This window comes from Lycium barbarum, chromosome 11, assembly GCF_019175385.1.
Source record: "Lycium barbarum isolate Lr01 chromosome 11, ASM1917538v2, whole genome shotgun sequence".
Classification (NCBI taxonomy): domain Eukaryota; kingdom Viridiplantae; phylum Streptophyta; class Magnoliopsida; order Solanales; family Solanaceae; genus Lycium; species Lycium barbarum.
This window is the reverse complement of record NC_083347.1, coordinates 45,672,360-45,684,701: the sequence shown is the minus strand read 5'-3', so window position 1 is coordinate 45,684,701 and position 12,342 is coordinate 45,672,360. Positions and strand designations below refer to the sequence as shown.

The 12,342-nt window shown below is 36.9% G+C and overlaps 1 protein-coding gene across 2 annotated transcripts; it reads right to left on the bottom strand.

The window, feature by feature from the left end:
* Positions 1 to 468: 468 nt before the first annotated feature.
* On the bottom strand, positions 469 to 6,763 carry LOC132616779 (uncharacterized). 2 transcript variants are annotated; one of them, XM_060331431.1, is made up of 11 exons: positions 5,830 to 6,763; positions 5,613 to 5,667; positions 4,940 to 5,039; positions 4,587 to 4,833; positions 3,703 to 3,756; positions 3,464 to 3,603; positions 2,679 to 3,249; positions 2,448 to 2,559; positions 2,277 to 2,326; positions 1,636 to 1,776; positions 469 to 1,002 (listed from the first exon to the last, which is right to left on the bottom strand). In XM_060331431.1, exons 1-11 carry the CDS (start codon positions 6,541 to 6,543, stop codon positions 757 to 759), a joined length of 2,430 nt encoding a protein of 809 aa, XP_060187414.1. In that variant the 5' UTR covers positions 6,544 to 6,763; the 3' UTR covers positions 469 to 756. The 2 variants fall into 2 exon arrangements, with proteins under 2 accessions (XP_060187414.1, XP_060187415.1); XM_060331432.1 differs by having other exon boundaries at positions 4,587 to 4,830; positions 5,830 to 6,762.
* Between the last annotated feature and the right edge of the window lie 5,579 nt (positions 6,764 to 12,342).

The following is a 12,342-nucleotide window of genomic DNA, read 5'->3' as shown; positions in this document are numbered from 1 at the left end:
TAATTTAAAAATAATAAAATTATCTGGTCTGATTTAGTTACAAATTTTGGATATATTGACCTTTGATAACTGAAAAATATCAAGCAAATGAGAACAGCAGTTGCAGAGTTTTAACAATATGATGGGGTTACATACTGGGGTCAATTTTATTGGCAACATAAATGACAGCAGAGAAATATTAAAGAGTAGTACTAAAATTTGACAGGGGGCAGGCAATCAAATGGCCTCAGGTTACGGTTAGAGGGAAGAAAGGACTGGTAGGAAGCTTTTGAGTTCAAATAACATGTCAATTTAGTCTGCTTCTTTGTCTTGCATTTAAGGCCTTGCAATTGGTTGTCAGGGGAAAAGAAATCACAAGTTTTTAGGTTTCTATGTCAAAAATAAAAGGCAGTCTATTGCACTAAACTTATGTTATATATGGCATCCGAGGAAGGGCTCAATCACATTGTGTTTCTTTGGCACAAAGGCTTAGTAAAAGGGTAAATAATGATTTCAGTGACTCTTCTTTTTTTTTTTTTTTTGAAACTGGTAACTTAAGCAAGCTTGTTTTTCTTCATGAAAAGAAATAAGATAAGCAACCCTAATAAAGGAAAACAAGATAGGAACATCTCAAATAGGTAATTAAAAAAAAAAAAAAAAAAGATTGTCTTGTGCTTGCATTTCCTCCCCATTTTTTTTTTCAGATTCCATAGACTATTCCATTTTTTCGGGAGAAAGATGAAGGGAAAACACAAACAAAATCTACTATCAAGTGACCTATATTTTTCCTTCTGCCTTTGACCTCTTTGAAACTCTAAGATCAGCAAGGAGGGGTTTAGGAAGGTCAAGCAAAATATCTCGAGAACAGACATTAGATGGTGCTGACGATCGCTTTAATATCTCAAAAAAGGGAGCAGCAGCTGATGTTCCTGGAGCAGCATTTTTACCTTGACTGCTTGATTTGCCTTGGAAGTTTCCAAACTTAGTTGTACTATTCTTGATTGGAAGGTTTTCGTTCACGATCTGAAAGGAAGAACATGAGCAAGATCATTGAATGTCTCTACAACCCAACATTATTGTACTAAATGGAATAAGAACCACATGTAAGTGATTCACACAAAAACAAGTGAAAAATAAACCATGATTTCTTATAGTATTAGGTTATATGCAGTATCAATTAATGGTAACCCTTTATTCTCAGTATCTTTTTTCTTAACTTCTGGGGAATTTCTTCAATTTCTCGTCTTACTAGGAGAAAAGTCAAATATCCTCTTGATAGGCAAACTTATACCTCTGGAAATTATGATCTACCAAGATTCTCACTGTATAAGTGTATATAGACATGGAAAAAACGCAACATATGCTAGAGTGGAACTATATGATGAAAAAGGTCAAGGAGCAGAGAGATGGGTAGATAGGAGGAGCTTATCAAATGTGAATAGTAATAACGGAGGAACATGAGCAGCAGGAACAACCGGTAAGTTCAGGTCTCATTTGATGAAAATAAAAGGACATATAACAGATCAAGAGTCCAACCATGAAACCAAAAATGCATTTTAGTTAGAAGCACTACAGAACTACAATATTATATAGTTACTATATGGGTGATGGCAAAACATCAGATGCACAAATTTGAAGCTTTCATAATGATGTTACCATATCTGAAGAATCCTCTGAAATTGACATTGAGCTTCGGCTGTTGCTGTCATCCCGTCCAAAGATGAAAGAACGAACTATGGTTGAACTTTGTTTATGGGACGATGGAAGATAATTTGTAACTCGCCCAAGAAAAGAGGACTACAGAGTAAAACAATCAGCAGATGTATATGAAGTATTAGTCATACAATGTCTAAACAAGGAAAAGAGATAAAAAGAAGTAATGGGGAAAAAGAAAAAGAAGGAGCTATGCAAGAGTTAGACCATAGAACTTGAACATAACTGAAGGAACAAAAATGGCGCCCAATTGTAAGGCCATAGTGTACCAAATGGTACTTCTGATAGGACATGCAAAATAAATGAAAATATATTCCCAAGATACAGCTGCACCAACATGCTAATATCTGGTAACTATAGAATGACATTGAGGTCCATAGTTAATCACTTATCCAATCCCAAATCAGTAAATGGATACAAAAATAAGCTATTATCTTAATTCTTAAAATAGAGTAGACTCCAATCAAATGTGATCCTAAAAGTTCTAGGTGAATGTTTCTTGATCGCACTTTATACATGGATAAACAACACCCAACCTAAGTTTCATGTTCCTAGTTACAAAAGTAAATTAAGACAAAATTTACCTTCAAAGAGCTTTTCTTCTTTTGATCCCCCAGCACTGTATCAAAGAACGCTGCAAAGTTGCAAAAGCAATGAAGGTAATAAAGGTGACAACTAAAGCATAATAAACAAGTACTTCATCATTCTTTAAAAATCATAATAAACAAGCACTTAAATGTTGAGATATAACCTACAGGATGCTTTTGGTTTTCTCTTATTATCCGGCACAGTATTAAGCTTCTTTATAAGTCCAAATATCTCACTGGAACTTTCATCCTCAATAGGTGACGCTACAGTTGTAAGCTCCTGTTCATATTTTGTAAAGCTGAGTAAGTTCTCAAAAAAAAAAAATGGAGGCATAAAATATAACACTAAGGTTAACGTGGTGTGTCAGTGTGTCAAATCTAACAACATTGCAAACTCACAGAGTTATAAAGAATGCGCTGCTTGACAACCCTCTTTTCAGTTTCGTCATCTTCATCAGATAAGAAAACATCATCTTTATCCACAAACATCTGCATCATCATTTGCTTTGCTTTTTTTGAATTCAATCGAGCAGAACTCTTAGGTACTGCATCCATGTCAGTGACATCATTGGCCTCTTCTTCACACTCTTCATTTTCTAGTTCATCATCAACCAACATTGTCTCTTTTTGTTCTACACCACATTTTAACCGTTGCAGCAAATTCTCAGTTCCAGCTGCATCCTGCTGCTCAAGCCACTTTTGATGAAGTTCATTCCGCTTTTCGTTGTCAATTGGCTTTTCCTTGTAGTTAATGGCAATAATATCACGGATTTCAGCAGAATCATCAATATCTTCGTCTTCTTCATTATCACCAAACCGGAGTAGGTCAGTATCACTGTCATCTTCTTCCTCCGCTTCATCATCAACAAATGCTTTAACAGGGTCTCCCTTTGGAGAATTGCAGCCGCCACCACCTTCTTTTTTATGTGGACATATGTTCTCCTTGTCATTATCCTCCTCATCTGAGGAACTGTTAAAAGGAAAATATATTTATTTTCTGGAGGTTATTGCAATAAGGACGGTGACTTGTTTTAGCATCACAAATTAATGACAACAATCAAATAGACTTTTCTGTTTGTGGACATATGATCCTTTGCCAAAGAGCAAATCGGAGCTTATCCAGCCCAGGTTGCAGTAAAACATGTCAAGATTTGCAAGCATAGATACTTCCCAGAACCAGTTACCTTTCATCTGGAGGGGCAGAATCAAACTTCAAGTTCAAAGCAAGGAGAGACGGTGCCATTACTTCTTCCAAAGGACTAGAGGCCGGATCATCAAGCATCTCATCCTTACTGACTGTTGGTTCAGAATCATCAAATAGATCCTAACATATTTTGAAAAAGCTCCAGCATTTAGATTTTCTTTGCAAACCTGGTGTTACTAATAATAGGTCCCTTTACCAAGAGAAAAGATGAGAAACTACCTGAGTGTCATCAACTGGAGCTCTAAATACAGCATTGGACCTTTCCTCCAACGCCTGCAGTGAGATAATGGCAGTAGCACTTAGCAGGGTGATGACTGCCATCATGATGCAATTGATAATCTTTTTCAGTTTCAAATACCAATCTCTAATGTTTTTAGGTTCCACCACAGTTGCCAATACCATCAATATACATAATAGATCATGGACTTCAGGTAGCATATTGACAATCTTTTACCTGGATGTGGTTGAAAGTACCAAACACCATGGCAATTCATAGCACAAATTTGGCATTAGAGTTTAAAAGGCATGAATCTCATGTATACTTATCAAAACTAGATTTGGTTCAAAACAAATCTGGGTTAAAGTTAGTCTCTTTCTCTGAGTCAACAACAATGACATACCCAGTGTAATCCCATAAGTGGGGTCTGGGAAGGGTAGGATGTACGCAGACCTTACCCCTAACTTTGTGGGGTAGAGAGGCTGTTTCATGTCGAGAAAACAGTTGCTTCCACTAACAATATCCAGCACCTACTTCAGCCAAAGGAGCATCTAGACCGAAACCAGTTCAATGTTATGTTTTAACAAAAGTAACCAACAGCTCGGAAAATTTAAGCAAATGAAACATGCTTATCCAAATGGTTGAAAAGTAAAGGCCTTAACCAGTACTCAAGCAACGGATTTTAAAGTCTAATTTAAATTCTTTTACGGAAACTACATTCAACTCAAATGTGAAAAGGAACGACACTCAGACCAGACACAAAACTGAACTCAATTGCATTGCCCAGCACTAGTATATAATTATCAAATAAATGAATCTTATAGATGGCAATCTGCTAACTGGACTACAGAGTACAAGCAATAAAAATCAATGTAATTCCACTCACCAATTCATCAGGAACAATTTCGCTGCTTCCCGTAATTGGAGGTACTGAAATTCCATCATTATTGGAGGTATCTGTGGTCCTGCCCGTTTCTATGCCATGTGCATTCACCTTCCCTTCCAACTCTATTTCCAGTTTGTCAACTCTCTCCTCTTCAGAATCTGTGCCCTTTGCGTCTACTTCCATCATAACCTCTCTTGAAGCGCTAAACTTGCGAATGGAACTGTTGCCGATTGGCATCGTGGTCCTGCTAGTAAAATAACAATAGAAATGTATGGATAAAAGGGTGAGCAATCATAAACTATATAGTTTTTTTAATAAGACACATATTTGCTTAAGTGTCAACTACTACTGACTTTTTGGAGATTTCAAGCTTCCGTTTCCGAATCTTCTCCAGAACTGAGGATATTGGCTTATGTACAACTGGTATAGGCTTAAATGTTGCATCCTTACTTTCTGTTCAAGTTAGGAAAAAAAATATGAGAGTTCCATGATGTATGACATAGTTAGTACAAGTAAACATATTCCATAAGAAGCTTCAAAATGCTTGACACCATTCTATTTCTATACAACTTTAGCAAGTTTCAAAAATCCAAATTCATCAAACTATTCCAATTTTTGAACTTTAGTACTCCCTCCGTCCCATTTTATATGATGGTCTTTGACCGGGCGCGAAGCTTAAAAAATAAAAGAAGACTTTTAAAACTTGTGGTTTAAAACAAACCATAGCAACTTTTGTGGCTAGAAACCATTTCATGAAGTGTAAAAAGGTAAATTTAAAGTTGAAGTGTTACAAAATATAGAAAGGCGACATTCTTTTTGGGACTGACTAAAAAGAAAAGAGTTTCATATAAATTAGGAGGGAGGGAGTATAACTTTTCTTTATCATATTAACATTTCAATCATACTTTAATACTTTATTCAACTATCAGTGACATAATACATATGTCAAATTAAAACTTCCCATCAAATCAAATAATGTAACATCAATAGGGACAGAGGAAGTACTAAAAAACAGTAAATACAGACCTCGCAATAATCGTTGAGTATCAACATGAAGCTGCTTAAGAGATGCTTTTCTTTCCTGTATACCAACAAGTAAATCCAAGAATATCAAACTACATATGCATATACAACCATCAACAAAAATTACAAAGTTGTATATACATAAATAAGAAACCACATAGTTATAAACCAAAACAACTAGTATGTCTCAAACTACAGGATTGGGATGAGATAATATTACCTTTTCTTCTCTTCTTTTGATTTTAGCCAGTTCTTTAGGCTTCACTTGTCTACCAACGTCACGTTTACTTCTCTTCTTCTTCGTTATCTTTGTGTCATCTACTTCAAAATCTTGTTGTATTCCCAATTTCTCCATATCCTTATCCCCAATCTCTTTGTCAATTTCCCCAATCTGGTCATGAATCTCTTTTGCCACGTCACCAGATACAAAATCTTCCCCAATTTCCCTACGAGACTGATCATCATCGTCGTCGTCACCAAATTCCAGAGATCTTTTAACTTCTTTGCACTGCTGACCAGAAACGAGAACACCCCCGTCATCAAAGTCCAATTTTTTCCTACTCTCGCCATCAGAAAAAGGCTCTAATCTGATCTCCTCTTCGGTGTTGTGTGGTGACACGAGTTCAGTTGAATCTTCTTCTAGGGCTTCTAAAGCCTTCAATTCTTCCTTACTATCACGGCACTTTTCCTTTTCCTCAGACTCATATTTTATGTCATCCTCACTGCCCACAGGTCCTGTTGAATCAGGAGAATCTTCATCATCATCATCATCTAGGGCTTCCAATTTGGCAAAATCAACCTTAGGAAAGTCAAACACGTCGTCGTCGTCTATTGGGGGATTTTTGGAGGCTTTCTTTAAGCGTTTGAACCTGGGACGGGGGACCTCCTCCGGCAAGTAAAAGGACTGATAATCGTCATCGCTGCTGCTTTCCATGAATTATTACTATTATTATGTGTGGGACTGAGAAATGGGAGATTAGGGGATACTTACTGGTTGTGCGAGAAGAGAGGATTGGGATCTTATTTGTGTGGAATGATGAAAGTGGAGAGCGGTAAGATTGAAATGGAGATTGGGGTTTCAGCGCCAAACCATTCGAATTTTGACAAAACATGACCGCCAAATTGTTCGGTACACTGAATTTTTGGTTCCGCGTTTTTGTTTTCTTAAATTAAATAATTGGGTTGTGGATTACTACATTGTTTGACAAACGGGTTGAACCGGCCCGGAACCGGCACCGATTTGCCCAACCGGCCGGTTGCCGGGTAAAAAATCGTCTATGGCCAACGGTTACCGGTTGGATTTTTACAATCCGTAACCGGCCCAGTTTGATTTTAAAAAATCGGTTAGCTGGTTGGGTTCAACGGTTATATTTTTTTCATTAAATTATTAAACTGTGGAGCACTAGTGCTCCACAGTGTAAAAATATTTTTTTAAAATTTTTTTTGCTTAAATCCGGATTTTACACATAAATTAACACTATAGTTTATTAGTTTGTATATATATATAAAGTTTTATATATACCTATGGTTATCAGTATTGAGAAACTCAAGATTGTATGTTATAAGTGTAGTATATGTAATATAGATTGTATACTTTTTATTTTCAAGTATATTTTTAACTTAAGTATATTTATATATGTTATATATATATATTCTAATTATATATATATATATATGTTTAAGTTATATGTATTATAACTTAAGTTTATATATTTACTAACAACTTATGAGTATTAGCTATCTCTACACGCTCGTTCTTCTTGCTGTAACTAAAAGTTTTTCCGGTATGTGGGTCCATTAATTTTTTAATACCCACGGAACCCGTTCGCTCTCCCCAAACATCCTTATGTTTTGTCGCTAAATGACCCGATAATGAACCGTTCCCCCATCCTTATTGTTCCTACATTTGAATTGAAATGTTTTTCCACATAGATTACATGTGACTATTTCTTTCTCCCTATATTTAGTCATATAATTTCAAACTTTAGAGGTTGGCTTACGAGTGGGTTTTGGCGGTGCATCTTGTGTTTGTGATTGTTGTGCTTGTGTATCTCCTATCGGATGTTCCGGTGATTGTGTTTCATCACCATCATCAACTTGATGAAAGTTTGGGCCAAATCAGTGTTCCATTACTTCGCTATCTAAAATTGGATTATTTTTCATCCATATTTTCCCTTCCCCTATTTCCCCTCCCACTAGGTGAACTACTACTACCACCAAAAGAGCCCCGTCTCTTCATAATTAAATAACAAGAAATTAAATCGCAAGAAAATAAATTGCAAGAAATTAAATTGCGAAAATTAAATTGCCAGAATTAAATTGCGAAAATTAAAGATAGAGTTGGAACGAAGGTACCAAATTACTGGAATAAATTCCGACAATACAAACGTTGAATTGAAGGCGGGTAGAATTGCAAATCCACCAAAGCTTTGAAGCTACTTCGGATTGTTGCAAAATCTCCAACTCCACCAACACTTTGGTTGTATAATTGCAAAATATAAAATTGAAACTTGAAGGAAACTTTATAGTGTATAATTGAGAGAAATTGTAATTTTAAAATGGCTATTTGTTGCAAAATAGCTATAAATTGAGATAAAGTGTAGAGAGAATTGATGTGGATGAAAATAAAATGGAGAGGGGTTTATATAGGAGGGGTTAAAGTGTTAAAAATAAAAGTTTGGGGGGTTGGGGGATGGTGGGGGGCCAAAAAATCAGATTTTGGCCATTGCCAACGGCCATTTCTGCAAATTGGTCTGTTGGGCAACGACCCAGTAACAGCTAGTTTTGGCTGAATTAAAAAAAAAAAATCGACTGGTTAACCGGTTGGCCAAAAGGTCGGGCCAGTTGATCGGTTCCAATTTTGCCAACCCGTAACCGGCCTGTCTCAAACGGGTACCCGTCAACCGGGAACCGGGAATCCGGGTCCTGGTCCGGGACCGGTTTAGCCGGTTCCGACCATCGGTTACAACCGGTTCAACCGCCCCCGTTGACAGGCTTGGTTTGAAGGGTTTTTGACATATTTGGCCGCTCGGTCGAAATAATTACAACCAGCAACAACAACAACAACTACAACATATCCAGTGTAATCTCACAAGTGAGGATAGGGAGAGTAGAGTGTACGTAAACCTTATCTCTACCTTGACGGGTAGAGAGGTTGTTTTCGATAGACCCTCAACTCAAGTAACATAGAAACAACACCAACAGCAAAAAAGCCAAAGTAAAAAAGACAACAAGTAGCAAGAGATAACTAAGAATAAGAAATATGCGAATACTAAAATAAAAATACAAGAAAGTGACGGAAATAATTACTGATCCAACAATAAAGGAAAGTACTACTTATCCTACTACTAGTCTTCTACCATAATCCTTGAGCTCCACACCTTCCTATTGTTATAGCCCGTACTTTGTACGTTCGGATATTTCGAGGTAGTCGTGGTACGTTGAAGGCAAGACCATTTTCCAAAACTATTTTAATGTGCAAGTTGTTTGTGAATATTATTTATGAATACTATTGGTATGGAAATATTGAGAAAGGCTAAGGGTAAAAAGGGAAATTCACAAGATGGCTCATGGAAATAATGAGGAAGGCTGAGGGCAAATTTGGAATTAGGAAAATAATTTTTCATGAATTACAAAAAAAAAAACAAATGGGCTTGAAATAAAATGGCCATGTGGCCGTCCAAGTTATAGTGGGCCTTGGCCCATATGGAAGTTTAAAATAAATGGCCCAAAAGATGATAAGTATATCATCTTATTCATCTTCAACATTTGGGAAGATTCAATAAGCTTAGAGAAAAAGAAAGAAAAAGAAAGAAGAGGAGCTAGGTTCGGCCATGGCAAGAAAATTTAGTGCCATGGAAATTCATCAAGAAAAATTGTTTTCTCCTAGTGTTCCAAGCAAGTTGAAGGCCCTAATTAACATGGAGTGGTTGTTGGAGCAATAAAACCATTCATTCTTGCAAGGCATAATTCTAGCCAAGTTGAAGAACTAAGTGAAAAAGGTAAGGTTTCATCTTCTTTTATATGTTGTGGGTGGTTTGTATGTGTTGTAGAGTGGAGAAATTGATGAAATTCATGAAAGTGTGGATGCTATGTTGTAGCCGTGTGGGTTGATGTTGTGGCCGAATGTAGTTGTATTGTGTAGAACAAATGAATTGATTTTATTTAGTAATTTGATTGTTGTTGTGTTGTGGATTCTATGATGTAAAATGAGGATTTAATGGTTGAAAATGAAGTTGTAATCGTTTGTGGATTATGGAAGAAGTTAATGTGACATTACTATGGTTCCTTATAATTATAAGAATAGAGTTGCTAATGTGTATGTTGTAAATATAATTCATGAATATTGGAAATGAGACATGTGTTTGGAAGATTGTAAGTTGGGTTGTTGTAATTGAATTTGAAAGAAGGAAGTGTGTTGTTATGGTTTTTGTTGCTTTTGGAAGGTTTCGGGTGAAATAGGATATTGGCTAGATTGTTTTGAATATTGTATGACTTGTTTGAAGTATTCTTGAATTGTGTTTGTAAGGTCTTGGGCAAGTATTTGAATGTGTAAGCATTGATGTTGGCTTGATTTCATGTGATTGAATTGAGTAAAAATGGAATGCCATCGGATTGTGTAGAAAGAATTGTTAATGTTAGAACGTATTTTGAAATAATTGTTGAAGTTGGAAGATATGATTGTTGGTATTGCTATTGATAATTTGGCCGAGTTGCACTCTCGGGTTTGTTGTTGATAAATTGGCCGAGTTAGATTCTCGGGGATGATGTGTTTACAGGGGAAATGCTGCCGAAATTTCGGTAGAATATAAGTGAACTCATTTGGAATACTAAGACAAGTATATGTCGATGAGTCTAATGATTATGTAAAATCTTCTTGAATGTAGACAAGCAAGTTTGGGACAAATAAGCGTAGCTAATAAGGCATGACACAGGTATGTAAGACTTACCATTTCTTTCTTTTGGCATGATCCCTATGAAACGAGTATATGATGTATATGTATGATTTCAAAGAGGTTCCTATTCTTAGAGCCACTAGGATGGCTAACGTTCTTGATTTCCATAAGCTGTTTCATATGGCTTTGATACGTATCCATGGTTTCCAAAGTTCTATTGGATATGCTTCCGAACGTGTCTACGATTCTTATTTGCCTATTGATATGAGCATACTTAGTATGGTTGAGGTTATGGCCTGATTGGATAACGAGCCAGGTATAAGAGTTCATGTCCTTAAAATGGTTCTGTAAGTATTAATGTTTCTAACTTTTGCATACAGTCTTGGATCGGGCCGAACGTTCCTCGGCAGTAATATAATATAATTATGGATCGGGCTGCACGTTCCGCAGCAATACACTGTTTGATGTTCTATGAGTACGCATGCATGAATCTGTTATATGTATATATGATATATGATGTCGGCATGTTGATTTGATCCATAATGATATTCGAAAGGTACTTAACATGATTGTTGCTTTGATTTTCCAAAAATGGCTTCTGAAACGTTTGAAAAAAAGTTTTGTACTAAAACGTCCATAACTTTTTCATACGAACTCCGATTGACTCGAAACGTGTTTACAAACCTCAAGTGTCAGTTTATGTACTTATCTATCGAGTCTTGAATTGTGTGCATATGGTTTCTCACTACTCTGCTCGTGCAAGCTCAATATGTCTATTCACCGAGTCCCGGGCCGGGTATGTTATCGTGCGCACTCCTCTGCATTGTTCACCGAGTCCCTTAATGGGCCGGGTACGGTATATGTATATGATGATGATGTGTTATGGCGGCCAGGAGGGCATAGGATGATTTGATTCACCGAGTCCCTCACTAGAGGGCCGAGTACGGTATGTGTATGATATATGATGTGCACGTGCATGATTCTATCTACCGAGTCCCTTAATGGGCTGGGTACGGTATGACTTTATTCACCGAGTCCCTCACTAGAGGGCCGGGTACAGTATATATAGTATATGTATATGCATGCATAATGATATGAAAGTATGATGACATGATTTTATCCATCGAGTCCCATAACGGGCCGGGTATGGTATGTGATAACGATATGCATGATTTATGTTTTAAAGGCAAGAGTTTTGATATTCTGGACATTGTACATGTTTCTGTATTCTTACTGTCAGTTTCGCCCCTTTTCTGTGATCTCTGCCTTACATGCTCAGTACATTTTCCGTACTGACCCCCTTTCTTCGGGGGCTGCGTTTCATGCCACGCAGGTACATACAGATGAGTAGAAGATTTGGCAGAAGATGTTTCAGCAGGATTGGCGGGCTCCATTTGCTTCTGGAGTGTTGCCGAGTCAGAGTATATGTATGTTCTGATTTCTGGATTGATGTTAGAGACTTTGCAGACAGAGTCGTGGGTATTGGAAGTCAGTCTGTAAGCGGCTCCATCAGCCGATGTGTCATTTTGTGTTATGATATAAATTCCATGTGATTACAGATTTTGTTGGATTTGAGAATGATAAAAAGAATGTTTCTGAAAAAAAAAATGTACCATGTATTCCATCTTTATTTGATTTAAAAAGTCTAAGAAGATTATGTGTGCACTAAGAGTCTGAGGGTTCGCTCGGCCCTAAGTAAGGGTCGGGTGCCCATCACACCCTGATCAAGATTAGGGTGTGACACCTATCTAGGGTCATGTCCTCGATAAGTTGAAGACTAGCCATATCTTTCCTGATCGCCTCTCCATAAGATTTTTTCGACCTACCTCCACCTCTCT

What these genes read in the sequence shown, in the direction of transcription:
- LOC132616779 (XM_060331431.1), bottom strand. Translation starts at nt 6,543, where the DNA reads ATGGAAAGCAGCAGCGATGACGATTATCAGTCCTTTTACTTGCCGGAG. An exon ending in TACTCAACGATTATTGCGAG is followed by an intron (nt 5,040 to 5,612) that starts GTCTGTATTTAC and finishes TAACTTGAACAG; the next exon opens with AAAGTAAGGATGCAACATTT. An exon ending in AAGCTTGAAATCTCCAAAAA is followed by an intron (nt 4,834 to 4,939) that starts GTCAGTAGTAGT and finishes TTATTTTACTAG; the next exon opens with CAGGACCACGATGCCAATCG.